The sequence below is a fragment of the Crocuta crocuta genome, unplaced genomic scaffold, assembly GCF_008692635.1.
Source record: "Crocuta crocuta isolate KB4526 unplaced genomic scaffold, BGI_CrCroc_1.0 scaffold207, whole genome shotgun sequence".
Classification (NCBI taxonomy): domain Eukaryota; kingdom Metazoa; phylum Chordata; class Mammalia; order Carnivora; family Hyaenidae; genus Crocuta; species Crocuta crocuta.
The window spans coordinates 3,751,977-3,777,305 of NW_027531996.1; the positions used below are offsets into that span (position 1 = coordinate 3,751,977).

General features: G+C 51.1%; 1 protein-coding gene and 2 long non-coding RNA genes across 13 annotated transcripts in view; 2 read left to right on the plus strand and 1 right to left on the minus strand.

Moving 5' to 3' along the window:
- The window catches only part of PLXNA2 (plexin A2), a 186,129-nt gene that overhangs the window by 151,143 nt on the left and 9,657 nt on the right, over nt 1–25,329 (minus strand). The window contains exons 3-4 of one of the 4 annotated variants that reach the window (XM_077775123.1): nt 18,554–18,662; nt 12,892–12,965 (exon numbers count right to left, since the gene is read on the minus strand). The exons of 2 other annotated variants lie outside the window; for them this stretch is intronic. In XM_077775123.1, coding sequence (XP_077631249.1) covers nt 18,579–18,662 — 84 coding nt within the window. In that variant the 3' untranslated portion in view covers nt 12,892–12,965; nt 18,554–18,578. Of the gene's footprint in view, nt 1–11,770; nt 12,966–18,553; nt 18,663–25,329 lie in introns of those variants that run through there. One more of the 4 variants, XM_077775122.1, reaches the window with a different exon arrangement.
- Nucleotides 2,903–4,529, plus strand: LOC144240751 (uncharacterized). The gene is made up of 4 exons (XR_013337838.1): nt 2,903–3,029; nt 3,129–3,199; nt 3,300–3,510; nt 4,350–4,529. It is a non-coding gene; the product is annotated as an uncharacterized LOC144240751 (long non-coding RNA).
- Nucleotides 4,606–10,288, plus strand: LOC144240731 (uncharacterized). Of its 8 annotated transcripts, none has more exons than XR_013337826.1 (5): nt 4,606–4,828; nt 6,671–6,747; nt 6,847–7,295; nt 8,532–8,735; nt 8,964–10,288. It is a non-coding gene; the product is annotated as an uncharacterized LOC144240731 (long non-coding RNA). The 8 variants fall into 8 exon arrangements; XR_013337825.1 differs by having other exon boundaries at nt 6,674–6,747; XR_013337824.1 differs by lacking the exon at nt 4,606–4,828 and adding an exon at nt 6,117–6,206.

Here is a 25,329-nt window from a genome sequence, read left to right on the forward strand (position 1 = left end):
GTGTGGTCCCCCGAATGAGAGCATCAGCGTCATCTGGGACCTTGCAAATTCAGCATCTGATGAGAGCACATTTTTAGGCTGGTCCCAAATCCATTAAGTCTGAAACTGTGGGGGCAGGGCCCGGCAATCGGGGCCATAACAAGGTCTCTGCGGGATTTGGAGGCAGGCCCGAGTTTGAGAACCACTGGCTTAGGGCAAGGGTTGAAGTCTTTTCCTTGTCTCTAAGAAGGGAGACATGTGCCACCCCCTGCCCTGGCAGTGCCTCCTCAAGGGTGAGGGCATGTTGGGCAGGGGCCAGAGAGAGACTGCGGTGACAGGACAGGAGGCGAGGCCCTGTGGGTGGTAAGGGGAAGAAGGAGAGAGGCGGGGAGGCTGCCACAACTCATTTTCTCTTAACATGAACATCCAGAGGGGGCCTGAGCCCTCCCGCCATTGAAACTGGTAAATTACAGGATGATGATGGCGATATTACCAATAATGACGATAATAGCACCAATAATGTGAGGTCAGACAGGCACTTTCCGGGCTTCGGTCAAGGGGTAAGGTTGCGGCTTTGGTGCATTTGCTTCTGCTTTAGAGGAAAACCTGGACCCCAGCCAGCTCTGTCTCCATGGGCGGGGGTGCAGCCAGGGGCTCCCAGCCCTGGGCCCTCCCTCCCTTCTGCTGGACCCTCCCTGTGGTCAGTCAACTCTCCCCCGCTCCCCCAGAATGGAGGTCTGCCCGGAGTCTGGACAGGTGAAGGACTGAGGAGGCAGCCAAGAGGCAGGCAGAGCCTGCCTTCCACGCCTAAAAGACCATCCTAGGGGTGTTCAGTCTGCAGACTAGGTGCTAGCCCAGGAGGCTGGGAGATAGCCAGAGGTAGGCAGCCTACGAAGCTCACCCCGGATGCTGCCCACACGGAGAAGGTGAGGGCGCTAGGGTCCGGCTGGCCTCCAGTCCTCTCCGCGAAGCCACAAAGAGAAACCAGATGCAGGGGCCATACGTGTTGGGGTAGGAGGCTTCAGCAAACCTATGAATACTTCTGAGCCAGAGACCCCCCTTAGAGATCGCCTCCTCCCTCCCTTGCTCAGAGAAACAAGACAGAGTGGAGATTCAGCATCTCAAGGAGAGAAAAGGTCATCTGGTAGCATTCTCCATCCACATCAGCCCCTGCCACCCGCGCAACCCGTCTTTCTTATTCTTCAAGATTTCCCAGGATGAAATATTTCCCCAAATGCTACAGCGTTTCTAGGAGGATCAAAGGGAACAACCAAATACCCAAGCCCTCCAACTCTTCCCTCTCGCCGGCCACTGCCCTACCCCCACGCTGGGCTTCAAACGCAGGAGGAAATTAGCACAAGGCCCCCTGTCATCGCAAGCAGTGACTTGTGAACATGTGCTTGGGCTGTTTCTCCTCCACTACACGAGGTTTGGGGCAACTCACTGGGGGCTTGTTTTTTATTTTTTTAATTTTTTTTTTTTTTAAAGAACTGTGTGTATGTTAAAGTCATTAAGGTTTGAAAAGGGGGTGGTGGGCAGGGGAGTAAAGGCCATTATATGGGAAGAGAAGAAAAATGACCTGTCTTCAGCCTGTCAACAGGGGAAAGGTCTCTGCACCAGGGCTGGGGTCGGGGGCCTGAGCAGGCATCTCTGTGCCTGGATGGCTGGAAGCAGGCAGGGTGAGAGCAAAAGGTTCATCGCTCTGTCCATGCCTTGGCCATAGCAGTAGCTAGGGCTGCCCGGGAGCCGGCTGTCACCGTGCCTGTGTTAGAGAGCCACCAACACGGAAGAGAGCTGGGGGATAAGACAGAACACAAGACAGCGAACACAGGTGGTGCATTTCCTATGTCTCAGGCACTGCACATACGTTCTGCATCTACTTTCCAGGGAATCCCTCTTTTGCAGAGGAGAGGATGGAGAGTCCCGGTGGTTAAGTGCCCTGCCCGAAGTTACTCGGCGAGCAAGCGGGAGACAGAGCGTGGAAACAGGCCACACAACGCCGTGGCCCAATCTTTGGAGACTTGCTCCAGTTAAGACCAGCTCATCATTTGGAGTTCCTGCCCCTAAGTGCAGCCACCGCCCCTCACCCCAAGGCGGCCACGGGCAGCTGGGGCAGAAGACATCTCAGCTGGGGTGTGGACAGGCAGGGAGGCAGCAGGGTAAAGAAAACAACTGCTATGGCCCTGGTCAGGTGAAGCCTTTGGTGTCTCCCTTTCTTCCAGGTTTGAGAAGGCACGAAGGTGGCTGGTTCCTCTGGAACCCCAAACTCCCAGCCTTCCATCCGCCCTCCCTAACCTCAGCACTCACTCCGCAGGGAAACTCTATCCTCCAGGCCTGAGCCCATGACCTCTTCTTTCGTTTTAGACCCTAATGTACCCGCGCAGGAGGCGGATCTGCGCGTGCGTGTGGTTCTCTGGAGCAACATGGCACTGCTGACGGCCGCGAGGAACGTCATGGAAGCGCCGTCCCGCCCGGGGCGCTAAGGTGCCTTTCTGTTCTGAGGGCAGAGCAGCCCCTTCAAAGACAGGCTGTCCCTTCCCAGGCACTTTGGTCACCTCCCTAGGCTAAGAAGAGGGGTAGCAGGAGGGGCACAAGGCAAGGCTGTGACTGTTATCACATCCTCCCGGGTAGCCGGACCCCGAGGTGGAGGTCCCTGTTGCCCAGAGCGCATGCTCCAAATGACCGCTCAAGTGACAGCGTTTGCTTTCCTTGTTGGGGAAGTTCTGGAAGGATGAAAGTCCGATCCCACTGGCTGCTCCACAGGCCTCCTTTGCCAAAACATACTGTGAAACGACCCCTGACCTCCACCTCATACTTTCTCTGCTCCACCTCCCGTCAGCCCTGTTTGCCCCTCTCCTCCCCGGAGACGGTTAGACAGCTCGGTAATTTAGGAATCACTAGCAAGAGAGGTGCAGAGGTCAGAAGTCAGAGAGGGGCTGGGGTGTGGGGGAGTGGATGTCACCCCTGCTCTCTGGAGAGACACCCCCCGCTCCTCCCAGAGCCCACCTCTTGCCACCATCTGCAGACCAGGCCCCCGCGGGGCCGGGAAGGTAGGGCTGGGGGCTGGGGCTGGGCACCGCTGGTGCACAGATAGGGGAACATGTGTTTTTTAATCATACCCTGAAAAATAACTCAAGATGCAAATGCAGGCCTCCGACTTTCTTCTTTGGAAACTTCGCTAGGAAAGGAAAGGCTAGAGCCCGCCGAGGAGCCAGCTGAGGTAGGAAGTTCTTTCTACCATCTCACTTGAGCTCCTTCCTGCTCTAGCTGCTATACAGACAAAAGCCAATTTACCTAGTCTCTGTCCTCTTTCTTTCCAGGACCTGTTCGGTCCAGCCCAGCACTTAGCTCAGCTCCAAACGCTGTGAATGGCTCAACTCCCTCAAGATGAGAAGCTCGCGCAGGTCCCTTCCTTGAGCAATCGGGACCACCACGCAACCACGAAAGGGTTTTGCTGCACGTCCATAGTTACTAAAAGTGCTTTGCTCAGCCCACAGGAATGAACATTTTTGGAAATTCCATTCGTGGAAGGTTAGCTCCAGAAAGGTCTTGTGGTGCAACCTTCTCATTTTGCAGATGGGGACGGGAACAGAGGCGCACCCGCTGGCTGCTGCTGGTTGGTAGCAAGAACGAAGGCTTTTCTGTTGTCCTTTGCAGCTGTGAGGAAGAAAAGGGGCTCGGGGACCTGTCTCAGGCTGAGCAGAGCCACGGATGGGGCTTGTGTCCAGCTGGGCGGGCTTCTTGCCCACCCCGGGAGGGGCAGCTCGGCCCGTCTCTGGGGGGGACCTGCTGCTGGGTGACCCCGTGCATTTACATCACTTCACAGGGTGGTCACCTCCCTGGCTGGGGGAGCCCGTGGAGGCCGAGGGGCTGGGATCAGAAGAGACACTTTCCTCCTACCAGGCCCTCTCCACCTGTGGAATCCAGCTGGGGCTGCCAACGTCCCGGCCCAGAGAGAGAGCCTTTCCTCTCTTCCTCCCACGTACTTGGAGGAAATGGGAAGGCTGAGGTCAGGGAGGAGGGGAGAATTTATTCAGTCTGGTACGGTGAGTGAAAGCTCTTCTGGGGCTCCCTTCCCCTCCACGGGTGAGGTCAGAAGAATAAAGGTCACAGATGGACCTGCCATTGGATGAGAGAGGCACATGTGTTCTTGTGTGCATGGGGAGGAGGGGGGTGGGCACCAGGGTTTGATGACTCAGACAGGGGAGAAGTCACTGATGGCTTATAAAGAAGACAAGGTCCATCCTGAATCCGGAGGGAGGGCACTGAAGCCCTATGAAGTCACTTTCTTGAATGTCACTAACATTTCATTTCACCCTCCTTCTGCTTTCCTGTCTCTTTCTTCCTCTTTCCCCCTTAACCTCCCGCAGCAGGGGACGGGGAGCAGAGGGAGCCGCATAAGGGTTCTCCAGGGCCTCCTTGACTCTGCTGACCATCAGCGGCCATGAACTGCTGCTGACAGACGAGAAATGAAGTGGCAGAGACGGAGGGAGGGCAGATGTCTGCAGCTGCACGGTGCACCCCCTCCCTGCTGCCCCCTGGTCCCAGGCTGTGGGTGGGGGGAGCTGGGCCAGGTGGGGTGGGCGGAGGTGGGAGGAGGGAGCGGAGGTGTAGGAATGTCACAACTCTTCTGTTCATTTGCCAACCTGTACGCTTTCTTTAGACCTTGAGTCTTGCAGCTAGTAGGCTGCTCTTCAACTTGCCTGGGGAGGACGGGGCGGCTGTCCGCAGCAGAGGAGGAACTCAGGCGGTAGCTGCAGCCAAGTGGTTTTGCAATAATATCCTGCCTCCCAGCCCCACCTCCTGCTGCAGACACAAGCAAGGTACACCGAGGGCACTCTGAGATAAGGTGGGTGTAGTGTCATTAGCCTGCCTGACTTACTCATCACACCCCGGGCCTCCACTGGGGTGGGTGTGGGTAGGGATGGGAACAGAGGGACACCGACGGGAGGTGAGGCAAGCGGTTATGCTTCAGTCAGTTTTGAAAGTTGTTGACATGATAGAGATGGAATGAGAGATGCAGAGCCAGATACTGGGCATACCCAGCTAGACCTGCCACCCAGCTCACTCGTGGGTCCAGCTGCTGTGCCCACTTGGCAAGGTCCCCTGACGGGGAGAGAAGTCAGGAAGGGCACATGCACACACGCACACATACATACACACCACACACAGTTTCCTGTGCTGCACGTGCATGCATGGGCACACATCACACACACACACACACACACACACACCACATAGTTTCAGGGAGATTCTGGAAAGGATCTTTGGCCCATTNCCCAGCGCCTCTAAAACTAGGGTCTGGGCCCCTCCAAGGCCAACAGTCCAATTAAGCTTTGTTCCCACAGGTGGAAAGCAAATGAATTTGGAGTCATTCCTTCCCTTCTTTCGGGCATCAAGCCTCAGGCCTCACCCCCTCCCCCTCGGCATCCTTGCAATTTCCCATATGGACTCCTTGCCTCCCACACTCCACTCTGAAGATTAGGTTACTCAGGGATCACAGACCCCCAGAAAGACTTCCTTCCAAGATGTCCTCCAGACTGCAGGACCTGCCTGAATCATTCAAAGGAAAACTCAGGGCTCACAGGCTTGGCTCCCACTAGGAACCTTCTCTCAGGAGGGGGCTCCTGGTGATGAGAGCCAAAGATTCCCGAACCTTCCATGATATGCCCTCCTTCCTTCTCCCAAGGGCCTGGAAAAGCTGCAGGGAGATTCTGGTGCTGTACTCTCCCTTCCAGAGCCCCCTCCTCCTCCTTGCAGAGCTAATGGGCATGACGGGCATAAATATATCCATACATCTCTCTATAAATATACACATCTTTAGCTATATATATCTTTTCTTCTAAAGACTTGGCAAGAATTCCCTAGAAGCCTTTTCCATGACACAATAGAAAACCAGCCGAGTCATCGGTTTGATGGTTCCCACAAATACAGCTTCAGGTTGACCTTTGCAAAGCTCCTTTGAACTCTGCTTCCAGTAACCGAACCCCTTCAGCCCTCACCAGGCTCCAAGCCCCTGGCAACCACAAAATACAGCTCAGTTTCCTGAAGCTGCCACTTCATTCCTCATTGGCCTCTGTTTGAAAGAAAAAAAAATTTTTTTTTTAAATCCATTGCTTTTGACCTATCATCTTAAAAAAAAAAAAGGCTTAGTATCTGAGCTCCAGCTGGCAGCAGGAGGGAACGAGTCGGGCAGCAGGATCCCATGGCACTGAGGGAAGCTGTGGGTAAGGATGGGGTGCTGGTGGCTAGCCCCACTGTGGGCAGGATGGTGGGGCCCACTGAAGGCATCTATCAAGGCTTAGCAAGCCCTGGGGCAGTGAGCAAAGACGTGATGGGTCTCCCCATGATGGCTTGTTGAATAAACAGGAGAAATTCCAGGGTATGAGAACAGAGCTGGAAAAGCCACTCAGGTAATGACTTTCTAAGGCGGTTATCATTGGGCACAAGGTTCTGAGAATGCTGTCTTCATCAGCCTGCATCAGCACTTGTTGGAAGGAGGCCCAGGAAGGGAGGAGGCAAAGACTGGCTCTTCTGGCTCTCTTCTTCCCCCTCCTCCACTATTATACCTTCGGTGGGCGGAGACAGCCCCTGTGGCTTTTTTTTTTTTTTTTGAGGTATGAAGAGCCTAGCCACATGTTGACACCGTATTTAATCCTGAAACAGGGTTTTCTTTTTTTGATTTTCAAAGTAGGGGCTGGAAGAGGGGATTCATAAGTAGAACGTGGAAAGCTCAAAGCAGAAACGGCAGAGAAATGCAGAGGAAAGGTAATTTAGCAAAAAACAAACAAATAAAAAAAACCCTTTGAACCCACAACTACACCTCCGATAGCCTTTCTTGTTGAGTATTCTTTTTTTTTTTTTAAGTTGGGTTACTATCTTGGCAAGGGAGGGTGCCGGCAGGTGTTCAATGATGGTGTCAAGAATGTCTTTCAGGAAGGTAGGTTCTGGAGGCAAGGGGCGGTGATGGAGAAAACGGGGTGCGTGGAGGAGTAGGTGGCCCCACATCTGCAGAGAGGTAGCTGCTCTGGGAATTGCAACGTGATTTTGTGCAAAATTCTTCCTGCAGGAGTAAGGGGGAGGGACAAGAGGCACATTGCTGTGTTTTGCGGACCTAAGAATTCTGAGCTGGAATGAAAGGTAGCTCGCTGTGTCTTGGGGCAGCTAGCTCAGCTCCTCTACTCCGTCTCCCACTTTCTTCTTTATTGTTAGTGACCATCGTGAGGATTAACTAAAAGGGCCCGGAGTCCCTTGGCAACGGGTCCCAGCAGACCCTGGGCGTGATTAGCCCTGCAATTACTCCACATCTGGAAAAGGTAATGGCTCCCAGACTGGCAGGGGCATGTCAGAGACCCAGGGCAGGAAGATGTTTTCCGTCACCTCGCTGATCTCGGCTCCGTGGTGTGTGAGGCTGCATTTGGAAGGCAGCGGGGCAGCAGCCGCAGAACCTTAATAGCAGATACGTTCCTCAGAAACACCCCAAGTCACATCCCTTTCTGCTCTGTACTTACAGCTCACTTCCCTCCAGCTGACCTCAGGCAGGCAAACCTGAAAGCCTCACCAATCAAACCCCTTCCCTGGAAGAGAGCACCACAGCTGGAATGGGGGAAGAGGTGTTTGGGGCACCCTCCCCTCCCCGAACTGTTGCTACCTTTCCTGTTGGGACATGACCAACCATTTTGTAAAAGTTCCTTGTGTTCCCCCCTCACCACCACCTGCAGGGCATTACCAGGTCACATATTTTTGGTCTGTGGGCTGCAGATGTCAGATTCTCTCTCTAGGGCCTTGCTCGTTGCATGTTTTTGTTTTTGTTTTTAATGGGGGGTGGCATTTTAACCTGCCATCACATGGGTGACCTATGAGATTGATGGGGAGAAGGGGGGAGGCTTTGGGACAGCAGCTATAGCACGTGACTGTAATCGCCCTGCTGCCAGGACATATGGTCAGAGTACCATGGTGTTTGGCGACAGAAATGCATCTTGAAGGTCTGAGGCGACTAGTACAATGGGGAGGGGAAGGTGGACAGCACTGACCCCTTATATCTGGACAGGAGGGTACAGTTTTCCGGATGTTTTCACACCTACTCTGTCCCACTAAATCTGCCCCTTAATCCTGTGAATCAGGAACCAGAATTATCAATGTCTCTTTTATAGATAAGGGACGGGGTGACTTCCCCAAGTCAATGGCTGTACAGCCAGGGCTAGAGCCCAGGCCACTTGATTCCTGGACTCCTTTTCCCCAGCTCCACAGTGCCTCATGGCCACTGCTGCGTAGCCAGAATCTTTGAGAGAAGGAAATGCAATGTCTTGTCTTCAGGGGAAGCGGGAAGGGAGCAAACACATCTCACACCTTCCAATAGATTGTAGGTATCTGAAGAAAGGGCCCTTGCCCTATGGTCCTTTATACCTCTCATGGCCCACAACCCACAGTCTTCCAAATATATTGTTTGAATGGCTACTTTAGGTTAGGATATAAGGAAAGACACAAGGGACCCAAGACATCATGGGGGGTTGGTGGGAACTCTGAATCACAAAACTAGGGTTTACGTCTAGGCTTCAAGATTTACCCACGGAATAATCAGCTGGGAAGTTTGTCTACCCCATCGTGAAAATGGAGAGAAGAATGTCCACCTCTAGAATTTCTATCAGAACTGACTGAGAAGAGAAATGCAAAAGCATACTGCACACTGTGGGGCATCAAGTTGGATCTTCCTGAGCCTGAGGCTCAGGAGGTCACAAAGGCAAGACAACAGAGAGGTAAGGAAGCTCCTCCTCCGAGGGTCCTTAGAGTAACGTGCATGCCCTCCTGCCCCAGGCAGGTTGGGTGTACTGNCTCTGGGTGAATGAGTATCCATTCTAAATACTACTCTATTGTGAGAAGCACGAGGAGAAGAGCAAAAGGCGGTGATAAGGACATTGGGAGGATCCCTCCCAGCCTCAGAGTCGTAAATGATTTCTTCTCTAAAATGAAATGTCTCCTGAAAGGGTCAACTGCCACCACTGCTTAGTGCTTCCACGCCAGTCTCTGGGTCTCTGCTGAATCGACGGGTAAACATGGATGACTCTTTACGGACAAGAGCATGTCAGGGGAAGTGGTGGTGGCTGCGGCCTACATCAGCTGACTCGCCACAGAGAGAGGAGAAGATGTCGGTCTCGGGGTTGATTCTGGTGCCTGGGATGACCTACCCACAGGACCCTTGAGGAAACCTGCGCAGAGAGGGAGGCCCACCAGGAGGGTGCACTGACTTTCCCTTCTCATCTGCCTGAGCCCCCGGAAAGAGCCAAGCTAGGGCTGATGTGAATATGGGCTAGCGTTTCCCAGTCCCCACCCTTTGCCAAGCACCACACTAAACGATGACCATTCGTGACCTCATTTAATTTTCCAAGCGCCCTTCAAGGTAGGGATCATCATTCTCATTTCGCAGGTGAAGAAACCAAAGCTGAGAGAGGCTAACTAATTCCTCCAAAAATCATTTAGCTCGTAGGTGGCAAAGATACAATTTGAGACAAGATGGGCTGACTTGAGAGTCCATATTCGTGCTGTCACACACCCCGCCCCTGTCCAAACAGCTCACCGGTCAGGAGCTACCAACAAATACCGCACCTCCTACGAGACGCACTAAATCAACGCGAGGAGAAGCCGGAGGCTGGCAGAGAGCAGATCTTTATCAAGACACTTCAGGAGTAGGAGAAATATTTCCACCCTCTTCCCAGCCAAAGGGTTGGCTGTGTTTGTGAGATGAGAAACACTTTGTGGGGAGGGGCGGGAGGGTGCAATCTCCAGCTAAAATCACCACCCACACCAAAATAAACCTGAAGGCAAACGGGGACCTCCGGGATGCTGTTCGATGGTTTATGTGTGCGTATGTGAGTACGTGTGGGGGAGAGGGAAAGAAGGAGGCGGAAAAGAGAAAGTAATATCTTTTTCTCAGACCCAATGGCATTTATCAACCATACTCTCCTCCCCAAATGCAGGCTTCTCCCTCACTCACTTATTACATGTGTTCTCTTTCCTGACCTTGTGCAGAGAGCTACAGCATGGTTCCGAATGAGCACAGACTTTGGGGTGACTTTGGGGCCGGCCCACCTGGGTTTGGTCTCCTACTCTACCACCTGCTGAGTTGGCCCGTAAATACATAGTACGTGAATGAATGGGGAAATAATTGAACCTCCCTGAGATTTAGTTTTCTTGCCTGGAAAGAAAGTCACAGTACCTGTGTTGCAGGATCATTACCAGGAGTGAATGAGGAGAAGGTCGGCACATAATTAATAACCCAATAAATGTTTGTTGCCCTGATCAGAGCTTCTCAACCTCAGTACTACCGACATTTTTGGACAGGATGACGCTTTGTTAAGTGGACTCTTCTGCGCCTGTGTAAGACGTTCTACAGCATCCATGCCCTCTATCCACTAGATGCCAGTAGCATCTTCTGTCCCAGACATAAGAATCAGAAATGTCTCCAGCCATTGCCAAATGTCCACAGAACCACCCCCGTTGAGAAATACTGGCTTCAGGTAACATTCCCAACAAGTAATGCATTTGAAAGCATGTAGTAGGCACTGATAGTAATAGTCACTTTGTTGAATGGGGGAGTGGAGGTATGAATGAACACACCGCATAATGTAGTTCTGCAACTTCAAATCCTTGGCAGGAAGAGGAGGGTCTCCTTAGTTCTTTACCCTTGAAGGTTGACGGAGTCACAGAGAAGTCTGATGGGCACCCTCTGGCCCCTCACTGGTGTTTCTGTCCCCTTTCGGCAGCTGGAGCCTGCCAGGGTTTGCCGGTGCAGCACAGACAGGAGGGAGGCAGTGAGCTAGGTGAGGCTGAAGGAGTCTTTCCATCTGGGAAAGGCCAGTCCCAGAGGGATTTGCCTGCAGCACTGATGGTTTGAATTTCGGTGTATGAGACGTGAATGTCGGAATCACACGCACTTCCCAAAGAACCTCATCCTTTGCCACAGCCAGCCACAGACTTCGGTAGGAGCCCCTATATCCTACCTTACTTGGTGGCATTGGCACACACCTAGAAGCTACTTTGACTCACTTCGAGAAGATACTTTCACACCAGAGCAGAGAGATGATCCATCCGGGTCCTAGGATTTCTTCCTTCCCTCCCCTCCTCGCTCCGCCCTTTTCTTTTCTTCCTTTTTAAACATTTACGAATGTCTGCTACATTAGTTGGTATATAGACACAGAGATGATAAATACAGCCTCTGTCCTAAAATTGCTGAGGGACAGGGAAAGGAAAAAGGGTGATGACAATTGTATAATGATAATAGGAAACACCGACTGAGCACTGATTCTATTTTGGATACTGATCTCTGTGCTTTACATGCATTCCCTCATTTCCATGGCCCTCACAACAAGCCTGGGAGGCGCAAACTATTTCCAGTGTGCAGCCCGGGAAGCAGGCACAAAGTGATGTGACTCTTACTACGTCACCGTACACTAACCGGCACAGTCAGGAGTGGACTCCAGGATATTTTGGCTCTTGGGCCTGGGCTTTTCTTAACTACTACTTAGCCCAGCATTTCATCGTCTGCTATTTGAACCCGTTTTTCTTAAGCAACAACAACAAAAAAATCAGACCCATAACTGTGACATACATAAAAACAGAGGAGGGCAAGATGCTTTGATTAAAAAGGGTGGAATTGGAGGACTGGAGGGGTCCCTCTAGGGCTCAAAGGCACACTGTTTAAAAGCCATGAGATAAGGAGTCTTCACATTTTAGTTTCAGAGATAGCTTTGAGAATCTGATGCAAGCAATGAGCTGTCCACATAAAATTACCGATATGTAAATGTTTATTGAACGTAGGTTTAAAATGCTGTGCATTTGGGGCGCTTGGATGGCTCAGTCGGTTAAGCGTCCGACTTCAGCTCAGGTCATGATCTCACAGTTCGTGGGTTCGAGCCCCACATTGGGCTCTGTGCTGACAGCTAGCTCAGAGCCTGGAGCCTGCTTTGGATTCTGTGCCTCCCTCTCTCTCTTTGCCCCTCACTTGCTCATGCTCTGTCTCTCAAAAATGAATAAATGTTTAAAAAATGTTTTAAAAATAAAAATAAAAAAACCAAAATGCTACCCTTTCAACTTGTGCCATATCTTCCTATTGGGTCTCCCTCCCTCTGTGTCTAACATGGGGGTGGGTGACTGCAGTACAGTGAACGGTGAAACCCAGACAGTCCTGGAACTGCTTCGTTTGCTCAGAAAGAGTGGAGGACCCGGGTTTGGGTCCTAACAAGGGTGCTAACATTGCCCCCACACAGCCTGAGAAGGCCTGGCTGTCAGAAATGATCTGTGCCTCAGTTTCCACACTAGCCTCATGCTAGTGAGCTTCCATATCTTGGATATGATTAGAACAGACAAAAGATGGGCATCCAGGTTCCAATGTGAGCGTTACTGCTGGGGGATGCTGGGTAAGTCACTTGACCCCTCTGGGCCAGTTTCTTCATCCTTAAAATCAACACCCATGGGCTTGTTACAATTACTGGATGAGCTCAGTCAGCATGGGTGAAATATACATGAAACTCTTTATATTCCTCAAACCACTAACCGCATTTAAGGGTGTTGTTATTATCTTGGGATGCAGACACGATCGAAGTTTCATACCGAGAGAGTTACCTTCTCGACCGGGAACCAGAGAGGATAATGGAGATCACTTTTACTTAAAAGGGACAAATTGAGGCCCAAGATATGCAATGATTTGCCAGATCACCCATCGATGCGTTTTTTGGAGTTGTGGGGCGAACTCCTAGCTTAGGGCATTTAGCTCTGGACAATCCTTGCAACATCCAGTGGCCCTGGGGCCATCTGCTCCCTCATCTCTGGCCCCTGTCCCTCGGCTAAGAACAGCCTCTGGGAACAGCCTCTTGCTACGGCTCCCCTGGTCCTCCGTGCTCAGGTTGGAGATGCAAATCAACTTCCAAGCTCTCAGTGATGGGGAAATGAGAAGGCTCTTGATTGGGTCTGCCTGCTGTTAATGAGCTGATCTGGGGGAAAAAAACCAAGTGAAAATGAACAATCACTACCCAGAGTCGCCAGAGTGTTCTGTGCAACCCGCCCGACATACGTGTTTTATGCAGTGCTCAGACTGCTGGTGCCTGGGGCCGGCAGGCAGGTTTACGAGATTAAAGCCCAGTGCCCAATAAATAATTTAGCAGCTTACTGCAAAAAAACATACACGCAGTATAATAGCTACTATCTCCAGCAGTCTGATGTGTACATACATTTTAAATGCACATCACTTTCATCTACATGTTTCCATTTGATGTGGAGTCCAAAACCAAATAAGGAGGAGAAAAAGAACATCACCTCCACCCTCTGTCTACGCCCTGGCCCTCAGATGGCGTTGATGAGAAAGAAAACCATTCAAGGCGCTAATCATTCAGGGCTTTACCAGCTTCTCCACATCCCACCCCCTCTCTTATCTCTGCTTTATTCTTTGCTTTCAGTTGCTGTTTGTGTGTGTAGGAAGAATCTGCAATCTCTACTAGACCAATTATTCATTCAGAATTTGGTTTTCTTCTCCCAGGGGTGCCTTTTATGGAGCAAAGCTGGCTCCGGGTGCTGTCTCCTGCAGCTTCACAAGTGACTTGCTAGTGGGTGCAGCTCAAAAGCTGAAACAGATAAATATCACTACCATGGCCACCAGCGCCCTGGCTGAAGTTTTAATGAGCTAGAAGGAGTGGTGATTGTATGATAAGAGTCGGTCCTGGGTGCAGAAAAGGGAAAGAGTATTAGAGGAGGAAGAGGATGGGATGAGTGTGATGCGGAGAGAGGGTGGGAGGAGGCAAGAGAAACTTGCAGGGAGTTGCTCCCAGATCCAGAAGCATCAACGGGAGATGAGTGGTGCATGGTAATCTGTGTAGCAACAGAAACAGGCAGGAGACAATGAAGCCGAAAGGAAGGATCCTCTCCTCACTGGGAAGTTTACTGGTTCTTATCACAGTTAAGGGACAAGTGGCCTCAGTGGGGGAGACAGGCATGAGGGACAGTGGTGGGAAGGCCCTCTACCTTTCGTGGAAATCGGGGAGGCATCCATTTCCACACCAGCCCCTTGGCTCTCCTTCTGTGGGTAGCATCTACCCCAGACCCACCGGCCACTGGCCTTGCACACACAGCACCAAGCATACCCCAGCCCCCCCTACTTTTGCACCTCCTTGGCCTTGGAGGCATTTACTGCCAGTGGCTGTGGTTTATCTCCCGTTGTTTATGGCCGGGGACAGGCTGCCTACAAATAGCTCCCCAAAGAGTAGGGAAATGCAGGCATCTGCCATTCTGTGAAGCTCTTTCCAGAAATGAAAAGGACAGTCATAAAATGTTGCACGGGGGGGCGGGGTGGAGGGTGGGTAACATGCATCATAAAAAGCATAATGGACTAATGCTAATACACAGACTGGCTGCAGCCCAGGGGTGTCTGCTGAGCTCAGACATAAATATTGGGGAGGCACCAAGGAGACAGATTTTTTATTTCTTTGATTTGATGGTAGGGGGAGGTTGGGCATATTTTTTCCTCTGTTTCTCTGACTGTGGCCATTCCTCTGGGAATACCACCAGTCTGTCTGAGACTGAAGCTACTCAGTGTTTTATGGCTTCCAGAGTACCTCCAGAGACTGGAGGTGCAGGAGGATCTGTGGGTGCATGCTATTGCCTCACAGGGTGAGTCAATCTGGGGTCTGGTTGGTATGAGCCAAGATCTTGCAAGTGACAAGACAGCTGGACGCGGTGAGTATAATCATGCTGAATGTGTGCTTGAATGCGTATATGAGTAACCATGGACTTGCACAACATCAGGCTAATTTCCAATATTAAAGGATTGATATTCTCTGATTAAAGTGCTCTGCTTAGTGGAAACAAAAACAGCAACCCCAACAGTAACCCAACACGAATCTCCATTCCCTCTCAACTTCAGGTATGAGGAGTAGAACACTTGTTAGTTCATTAATGAAAAGTGCAGGCACTTGAGGATTCAACCATTCAACCACACACCCCGTTTTCTAGGCGGTTATATGAAAAAGCACCTACATCTTTGGTGACTGTTGGCCATTGGCCAATTGCTGGCTGTCCACATATTTACCTTCAAGCACACACTTGCAGAGAGTGGTCAGATGTACAGTGGATGTGCGGGGCAGTCGGCGGAAAGGAATATGGATCCTGTGTAAAAAGAGCCTCTATTCTGGGTGATGTTCAGAGGGTCTCACCCCTTTCTCCGCAGCCTCGAAGTACTCAGTGAGTACTCTATGAGTAGGGTGGGAGCTGTGGGCCCTGACCTCAAGGACGGGTTTAGTCTACCTAAGAGCCTGGAACACTGGAGACCAGCAGAAGCCACGGTGCCTACAGAAGGGCAAGGAGCCCCTGCTGAGCCTTTCAGTGTGTGCAGTGGGAAGACTGAGGGCGAGTGGTACTCATGTTCCAACACACCATCTGTTTGGGAGGAATTAATTTCCCATGTGCTGTCCCTAGCATGGGAGGAAGATCAAGTGGCTTTCTGAAGCCATGGGCACCGAGAGCCATCCTTTTGTCTTCTGTACCTGGGTCCTGTGAGAGGACACAGGGGAGAGGGGGGCGGGGAATGTTCTTAGGTGCAGAAGGCCTGTGATAAGCAATTCAGGTACTTTCTGAACATTCTTAGAATCTTGATGAAGTAGATATTATTATCATCACCTTCCACTCCCAAGTTTCCAAGAAGTTAAGTAACTTAGGGTCATATGCTTTATAGATAGTAGAGTTAGGACTTGAACTCAAACCAATGTCTTCTCATGATGACTTAAACATATGAAAGGGAAAAAAATCAATAAATGATTTGGAGGAAAAATTATTTTCAGTCGGAAGGCCAAAACAGCTGGGACTAATGCATCCCTTATGTCAACTGGTGCATATTATAATTTCAAGTGATAAGGCGGGGGTGGGGGCCACCACATGTGCTATTGTTAGCAAAGGGTTAGAGAAGCCTTGTGTGCATGATGAATTGCTCAGATTGAGGGTGAGTGGGGTACTGCTAAACTGGGGGCCTGCTGAGACTCATAGACAGGGCTCCCCTGTCTATGAGTAAACAAACACGCTACAAATTTACCTAGAAAAGCATCTCATCACGACAAAGAGTTCATCCTTTCCTACCTCACGTAGCAGTGAGTTCTTTTACATGTGAGGTTAACCGGTGCTCTGTGGCCCAGAGAGCTCTCCAGGTGAGGGGCCTTCGAATCAGTTGTGAGTGGGGGTCTTACCCAATCGGCTGCCTCAAAATGAGGCTCAACTGGGCCTATCAGTAGGGGCTCAGTCCCTTTCAACCAAGCATAGAGCATAAAGAAACATTCCTCTTCGTTTAGTTGACTCACAGCCACGTTAAAGTCTGGAGAAGACACCATAGTATCCAGTCCCTTAGCCTAAGCTGCCTCGCATTAGGTTAGACTTTGACAAGACCTTCCTGACTGTGAAGGTCCAAGGGCTTGACCATGAGCAACCACCATTGGCTCTGGAATATCCATTCCTAAAGACTCTATGGAATGGGAGATACACCTAATTGCCGCCCACAGCAGTGGGCAGGAGACAACCTTTCCTCCAGCCTCACCTTTGCTGGCTGGTATTTCAGTAAAGGCCCAATACAAATATAGAATGTATAATTTTCACATCATTCTTGGCAAATCCCAGGTGCGCCCCATTAGCAGAGTTCCAAGGATGCCATTTTCTATCAAGAAAAAGACATGCAGCATCGTAGTGCTTAGCTCAGGGCCCTATTAATAGCAATCCTAATTATATGGCTGCAAATTTAATTCATAGCAATGATTAGTGTCAGAATCAAAGGCATCAGGCATCAATATTGATGGAATTGCATAAGCCCCATAAACAGAGAACAAGCATTCGGGCCCATCCCCCCAGCAGAGGTTTGCTGTTAACTATTGCATTAATGTCTCTTCCAATTTTGCCAGATCCAAATGACTCCATTTTTCAGTGTCCTCCTACCACCCCCTGGAACCTTTGCCTGCCAGCTCTGAATGGGTATGACTGGCACACAAAAGATCCCAGACAGCATCTTTAAAGAAGAGCCCGGGGGCTCCCAGGGATGCACGGGTGATGGGCCGAGGCCCCACGCTTTACACGGCAGCTCTTGGCCTTGTCGGCCACACTCCTTTGTCTTCCCTTCAGAAGGCTCCCGGCAAACAATGATGCCTGGAGAAAGGGGAGTCAGCTGGGGACTGTGTGTGGCACAAAAGGCTGCCACCCCATCCATTGAGGCCCGGGCTGAGATGGGTGGGGAGGGGGAGGAGGAGGCCTGAGGGGGTGATACAAGGCAGCGTGTGCTGAGGTGACAGCTGCTGTGTCCCGGGTTTCCAGGGCACTCGCGCTCGAAAGAGTGCAAAGCATCAGCCCTCCCACTCTTCTCTCTGAAGGGTAGGTTGTAGGTGACGGACAGACCAATGGGATCGAAGAGAAGACCCACAGGGTGTTAAAGCCTGAGGTTAACAAAGCACAGGTCTGGACCGAGATCAGGACTCACATTCCAGCCGTCCACTAAGTAGCAATGTGACTCTGTCTAGTTACGTAACTTAGTTTAGCCTCAGGGTTCTCATACGGAAAATGGACAGAATATTCATCTTATCTTACAAGGGTAGTAAGAAGCTTAACTGAAAAAACACTTAGGTCAGTGCTTAGCACATAGTAGGTGCTAGTGTTATAATAGAACCCCACCCCCCAAGAAAACCCCCACAAAAAATGTGGCATGTCTAGAGAGGACTAACGTGTAAGATTTGAGATTCACGATTCAGTGTTGTTCTGATAGGTCAGAACGTCTTAACCCCAAGGCAAGCATTCTGTGGTTAAGTACCCTCCTTGCTGGCCAGGCTCAGTTAAGATCCCCAGGGCACGTGGAATGAGGGCTCAGGGATGTTGGTCACCCCCCTACCTCCACCCCAAGTCAGGCCTGGGACAGAAAGCTCAGCTAGACTCTTGTTCCCAAGAGAATGATCTGGTATGTTCTGCTCAGGGAATGCTTCCGTGCCAGGGAAAGGCGAGGTTAATCTGAGGTTTTGTGCAGAGGGAATATTCTTCCATATAATAGAAAGAGAGAAGGCCACAAGTTGGAACTGAAGTCCCTGGATTTGAGTCTTGACTCTGATGCTAAGAACCTGAGTGATTTTGAGTGGATTGTGTCACTTTCTCGGGCATCCGCTGTCTCATCTGTAAAATGTGACAATAGCTATCTCCCCTGCCCACCCGAAGGCTGTAGGCTGGACCAGCCTCGGAGGTCCGTTCCAACTATAATATCAGGGCAAGATTCTAACCTTGTATGAGGGAGTCCACCTACTCCCTGGGGGCCCTGCTGCCTGCCGGGGCCCAATTCCTTGGCCCCTCCTCCTTCTCAGGGGAGCTGCTGTTCTCACCTACCCCTGAACTGTAAAGGTGAGAATCCCCCACTTGTTATGAAAGCCTGTCTTTCCAGGTGAAATGGGGACACCTAGCTGGTGGCAGTAACCTTCAATTTAGAAAACCACAGCATGGTACAGGAGTGGAGGCTGATCGGGACAAGCACAGAGGCACCAGCTTCTGAAGTTCTTTCTGCCCCACCTTAGCGCCTACTGACCTTTCTGGAGGCCGTGCCAGGAGAGTCATGGGATGCTAGGAAGGGCTCCAAAGGACAGAAACTGAGATTGACCGTCACCACCTTGTGTCTCCATGTGTTTCCTGCTTCTCTGAGCACATGATAGAAGGACACAGGGTAAGAAGGCAACTGAAGTTTAAGCAGCTGCAAGCTTTCAACTTCATCATCTTGGACTGTAGACGTGACCTAGATATAGGCTGGGCCCATCTCCACCTGAAGTATTTGTAGCCCTGATTCTGGTTCCCACATCTTCCCTTGATTGACCCCACGACCCCATGCAAGTCCTTAATGTCTTTGAATTTCAGTATCATCATCTGCGACAGAGCAGAGAAATATGCCAACCCTTCCTGTTCCTCAGAAAATGATAAGGGATTAATAACATAACAGAATCCAAGGGGAACTGGGCCCTGGAAGGAAAGCATGGTAATAGCACAGAAGTTGTAGCAGGAACACCCGTCTGAGTCACATTCACAGCAATGGCAGCAGCAATGGCTGCTGTTTTATTAAGCACCTACTATGCATCACGCTCTGTATTAGGTACTTTACATCTGTCATGTCTGACACGCAGAGCCATCTTCCAAGACAGCATCAATGGACCAGTTGAGGAAACCAGGCATCCCCCTCCAGCTCCATAGTTAATCTGAGGCAGAGTGTACAGCGCTAGGATATTGTGGTATGCAAAGGACAGAGAATGGTCCCGTTGTAGTTAATTCTGCAAAACTGCAAGAGCAACCGGACACTTCCCCCAGCCCCGCCCTGGGGAAGGGCCAGTTCATATTGTTTGGTGGAACTCTCGGAAAGCTCTCACTGGTGACTAATGCAGCTGGGTGCCAATGTCCAGCAGGATTAGATTAGTTTGGCTCAGCTGGTCTAGTCTTCTAAGTCTTTTTTCCCATGACTCAGGGCTGGGGGGAACGGAGCAGGATTCTCTTCCTCCATCTGACCTTGCAAACATGTCCCTAAAAAAAGGAGGCTGATCTGACAGCTCTACTCCCCCCAGGGAGTCCGACAAGAAGTGGAATTTGGGGAAAGCCTCAAAGATGTCAGTAATAATAGCACAAAACATGGTTATGCCAAGCACTATAGTAAACACTTTTCATACAGGATTTCACTCAGTCCTTTGGACCCCTCTGCAAAGTGTTTCTTACTACCTGACTCCACCCACAGAAGAAAAAATCTGAGGCTCACAAGTTAAGTAACCCTAGTAGTGATTGGGGTGCCTGGGTGGCTTAGTCAGTTGAGCATCTGACTTTGGCTCAGGTCATGATCTCACAGCTGGCGAATTCTAGCCTCACATTGGGCTCTGCGCTGACAGCTCAGAGCCTGGAGCCTGCTTCAGATTCTGGGCCTCCCTCTCTCTCTGCCCCTCCCCCATTTGTGCTTTTTCTTTCTCTCTCTCAAAAATAAATAAATATTATTAAAGATCTTTTAAAAAAGTAACACTAGTAGTGATATTTAAGAGCAAATAAGCTCAGGGCGCCTGGGTGGCTCAGTCAGTTAAGCATCCAACTTTGGCTCAGGTCATGATCTCGTGGTTTGTGGGTTCATGGGTTCAAGCATCGTTGAGCTCTAGCTGACAGCTCAGAACCTGGAGACTGCTTAGGATTCTGTGACTCCCTCTCTCTCTCTGCCCCTCCCCTGCTTGTGTGCTTGCTCTCTCTCTCTCTCTAAATTAGGCAAAAAAAAAAGAGCAAATATGCTCAAACCTGGCACCGTGCTATACACAGATTATTTCCTTAAGCTCTATTTCCTTCTACTAGCACTTTTTCTCCTCCTAACATACTATATATTGCGCTTACTTTTTAATTAGTTAATTTATTTTTGGTCTGTCTTCTGACAATAAGATATAATCTTCAATAGGACAGACCTTTTTGACAGTTTTGTTCACTATTGCATAACCAGAAAATGGCACATAGTAGGTACTCAGTTATTTTTAGTTCAGGAATGAAGCATCTCACTTAGTCCTCAACAGAATCTCACGAGGCAAGTACTGTCACTGCTCACGTTTTACATGAGGGCACGGAGGCCAAGGCCAGGGCTATAGCCCAGAAGCTCAGACGCTCTTCCTATGCAAATCGGCTTCTACCTGAAGGCAGAGGAGCAGACCAGATGGCCTCTGGAAGTCCCTTCTGACCCTGAGATACATGTGCATGTCCTATATTGAAGGGCAGGCAAGGCTCAATGGCCTCAAGGGATGTGCTTTGTATTTTCCTAAAGATGAGAGCTCGGCCCCTTAAAGATTCTGTGTAAACGATGTGGGTCACCTGGATTCTGCGAGCTTGAATCATTCCTCCCTCCCCCACCTCGCCCCTGAAACACAGTTTCCTGTGTTTCACCTGTCCTGAGATAAAGCCTCGAGCTCCAGGGGCTCACTCTTGGGCTGCAAAGCAGCCCGCTAAACACACAGCCTGATGCCTCCTGCAGGGACCGTCCAAGACTGGGGCGTATCCGGGGCTCCACAAAGGAGCACAAAATAAATGAATCTGTAGTCCCTCCCCCTTTAGAATGGCTCGGGGAGATCAGGACTTCCTCCCCCAGGGTCGGCTGGGGCTCTGGATAGAAACCCATGCTCCCCTCTCTCTACACCTGTCGTGGGTCAAGCGGAGGGATGTGGTGGCCGGGGGTGGGGGTGTGAGGGGGATTCTGTAAAAATATGCCTCGTTCCGGGTGCCAACCAAGTGCTGCCGTTCCCAGCTTTCAGAAGACCGGTTCTGGGGACCCAAGAGGCCTATAAAACAACAAAACAAACAGCGCGTTTGGCGGCGGGAGCCTGGGCGGGGAGCCAAACTCATTACCAGGGACGGGGCGGTGAGCTCGGAGCGACTACCCCAGCTCTTCTTCCATGCAGGCTCTGGGGAAGGGGGGATGGGGGTGTGCTCCCCGCCACCCCAGCCCCCAGCACGGCTGAGCTGGCCGAGGAGGGGACTGGCTTCGGGTCGGCCGGGACGAGGGCCAGGAGAGCCTGGGTCACCTACAGCTGGACCTGCGGGCCCCGGTTGTTTACTTGATCCGGGGTTCACACTGAGAAATGAGTGAATCATTTCCACTCAGAGGAATGAGTGGCTATTGTTTGGTGGGGCGGGCACAGACGGAAAGGCATGTTTCTCGGCTTTTCATCCAATTCGGCCTTCTGTCCGCCAAGGCGACTCCACCCCACGAGGAAGCCAAGTAACAGGTTAGGAACTTCTGTGTATTTGGGGAGGATGTCTGAGTGCCAATGTCAACACTGCCAGCGGAGGGGCCACAGAGCCTTAGGTGGGATGCTTAATATCTCTGCGGCTCAGTTTTCCGCATCTGTAAAATGGGGCAGAGATGCAGGGGGCAACGGCCATATGCACGTGTGAAGTATTCTCAGATGAAAAGTAGAAGAGTTTCTTGTAAATAATCAGTGTTCTCAAAAAACTGAGCAATCCCCCTGCAGCTGAGGAACGTTATTACTCTGGTGCCCTCGATGGATTCTCTCCAGCGCCTAAGCCGCTAGTGCAAAGGAGCTTCAGTCTTCCTGGCTTTGCTTAGCAAACCGTTGGGGAAATTAGAAAAAGGAGAATGGGATCGGGACGCCCCGGCTTCCTGTGGGCTGCAGACTGGAGACCTTGGGTTGGTTGGTATGTCCCTTAGGGAAAGACAGAGTTTTCCTCAGGAATTCCACAGGCATTTCCGCGGCCATGCTGGGTAGCTGATGGGAAAGGAGGTGGTGTCAAAAGAAGCCGGGGCTCTCCCCAGAACTGGAAGAGGGCTGAGTCTCTGTGTATTTCTGAAACTGTCCAAGAAGCCGAGAAACAGAGGGCTGGCGGGGTGGGGGCAGGGCAGTGGTTACCTGGGCCTTTGCACCTGCTCCTCACTGTCAGCAAGCCCACATCTGATCCAAGGGAGGCAGATGGCTGCCATGCTATTTTGGGCATCTCTAGGCAACAGTATAAACACTGTCCCCTTCTTCCACCCCGGTCATCGTATCTGAGAATACCGCCCACCCTCTTCCAAATGTCCTTTTCAGACTCTTTTCCCCGTTACCAACCAGCAGCTCCCCTGTTTTCCTGACTCCTCATCCCGCCACCACCCCACCCCCTGATGTATCCACCGGAGCGTAACTTCCTTCCCTTGCAAACCGGCCACGTCAACAGCAGTCACTCTTGGCGTTTGATTCTTTTCCGATCGGTGCAAATAGGTGTCTGGGATGAAGGCAGCACCCAATACATTGAAGATAAATTTAATGAGCACCTAATGTGTGAGAGATGTTGGATCTGGCCACGGGAAGGGGTGACATACATATGAAAAAGAGGGTCCCTGTCTTTCAGGATCCACGAATCTCAAGATAAGTGGACACATTAGTAGTTGCTCGCATGTCGGATGCCGTCAGAGCAAAATTACATGCTGCGAGGGGTCTGAGGAGGGTGCTATTCATGGTGCTTGAAGGGACAGGGTAAAGGACATTTCACCAGCTCCTGAACAGCAGGCGAGCTTTCCAGTGGGGACAGAGAACAGACAGCCCACAAGTCCCGCTGCTGAGTAAGGCCCCGGGGCTGAGGGGCCCTTCGAGGACATAAAGCTGGGACAGGGACAGGGAGAGAAGGACCCAGGACTCTGCCCCGAACCTGGAGACAGTCTTCCCTCCAGTGCCCTGGTAGCTTCTCTCTCCTCAGCCTACCTCCAGCCCTCCTATGCCCCAGGACTTAGGCTCCAATTGCCTCCCAGGCTCCTCCCTTCAAACTGGGAAGTGCTAGGCATTGGGTTTGCACTTCCTGTGACCACTCCGCCTCTTCCATCTGCTGTGGCACTAGCTCCCTGCCTCCCTTTTCTGACTCGCAGCCTGCCCTTAGCCTGGGGGTGGGGGGGGGAATCATCACAGTCTGCTGTGCTCCCCACCCCCGAATACCTGCTCTCCCCTCCCCTATGTCTCGTCCCGGGCCTGCCTGCCCTCATTGTCTTGGCCCTGCCCTGCCTCGTCTGTGCCCAGCACCTCTTCCTGGATGCTGAGGGCTTTCTGCTACACTCTGAGAGCAAGCTGAGCCCAATCTGGGACTTCAAAGCCCACACGCAGGGTGCCCTGGCTTCCCGCTCCTTACTCTTCCTCTCTGCCACAGCCTGCCCTTCTACTAAGGGATTCGGTGGAATAGTGGTGGCATAAAGATCACATGGTGGGTGCAGTAGCCCCTCTAAAGCATCCCTGGTTGGTGACTATCCTGTCTCTGCTTAAATATTTCCACTGCCTGGGGGGGCCTGGGTGGCTCAGCTGGTTAAGTGACAGACTTCAGCTCAGGTCATGATCTCACGGTTCATGGGTTTGAGCTCCGTGTTGGGCTCTGTGCTGACAGCTCAGAGCCTGGAGCCTGCTTGGGATTCTCTGTCTCCTTCTCTCTCTGGCCCTCCCCCACTTGCTTGCTCTCTCTCTCTCTCTCATACTCAAAAATAGATTTTTAAAAATTGTTTTTTAAATATTTCCACTGACTAGGAGTTCATTCCCTCTTGAGCTAATTCTTTCTATGGTGGGACAGTTCGCTACCAGAAACTTCCTCCTTATGTAAGTGCAAATGTGCTTTACTGTAACTCCTGCCCATTGGTTCTGTTCTGCCCTCTGGGGCCACACCAGGTATGTCTAATCCATCTTCTACAGCTTAATGGCTAAGCACACAAACTGGGAACCCAGATGATGGAGGTTCAAATCCCGGCTCTGTCATTTACTAGCTCTGTGGCCTCAGATGAATGCCTTTACCTTGCTTGGCCTTGGTTTCTTCATCTGTAAAATGGAGGTGATAACAGTACCTACCACGTAGAGTTATATCAACATTAAGTGAGTTAATAGATATAAAGCTCTTAGAATAACACCTGACACATAATAAGTGCTCAGTAAATTATATTATCTGAAGAAAGCTGTCTTGCTTCCTTCTTTACTCTTCTTTCTTTGAGTTACTACCCTCTTAAGAAAATGCTTCACATGGCCTAACTCCACCACGTCTCACGAGCTGAAAGTTTTTCTCCTGTTAGCACAGTGAAGGCTAATTAACTTCAGGAAAGCTGACACACGGTTGGCTCCTATTGGCCTTGGAGTCAGCAAAAATCCCAGGATCCTTTTCACTCAGTCTTCTCCGGGCCGGACACTCACAGTGCTCCACCTTGGCTTTCCCCTCACCAGTCCTCCAAACCCCTCCGTGCACCTTCCGTGCACTGTTCTGTACCTTCTCAGTGTGGCACCCGAGGTCTAGAATGCCCTTCTCTCCCACCCATTAGTTAATTCATTAGTTTCTCTGCCCCATTCAGTCTTTAAACAAATCCTATTCATCTTCCTCCTCAATAAAGACCTCACGGTTGATCAAACTACCGTGGCTGGTTTCTCTGCCATTGTTCCACCCCTGGGGTGAATCGTGGCCTGTCTTCTTATCACCCGAGATGCGCTGACCCTTAGCCTAAACGGGTATTACACACCTTGGTTTTGAGGTCTCATCCTTATTCTGCCTGTTCCTTCCACATGTTCGTGACTCAGAAGGCCCCAGCCTCGTCTGGGATGCTAGCAGTATATGAGCGGGCATGGGACAGCCCACAGGAGCGCCTCATGGTCACGCCGCTTCTAGTGAGTCCCCACTTCCTCCACACTTCCCCACATGGGGACATCCTTTTCCTATGGCTGCATTGGATGAGGGCCGTCTGACAGTCTGATAGATGCCTGGTCAGGCAGGGAAGAAGTGAGCGGTTCTGACGCACCCTGCCTCCCTCCCTTCTCCAAACTCTTGGCTGTTTTTTTTTTTTTTTTTTTTTTATTTTCC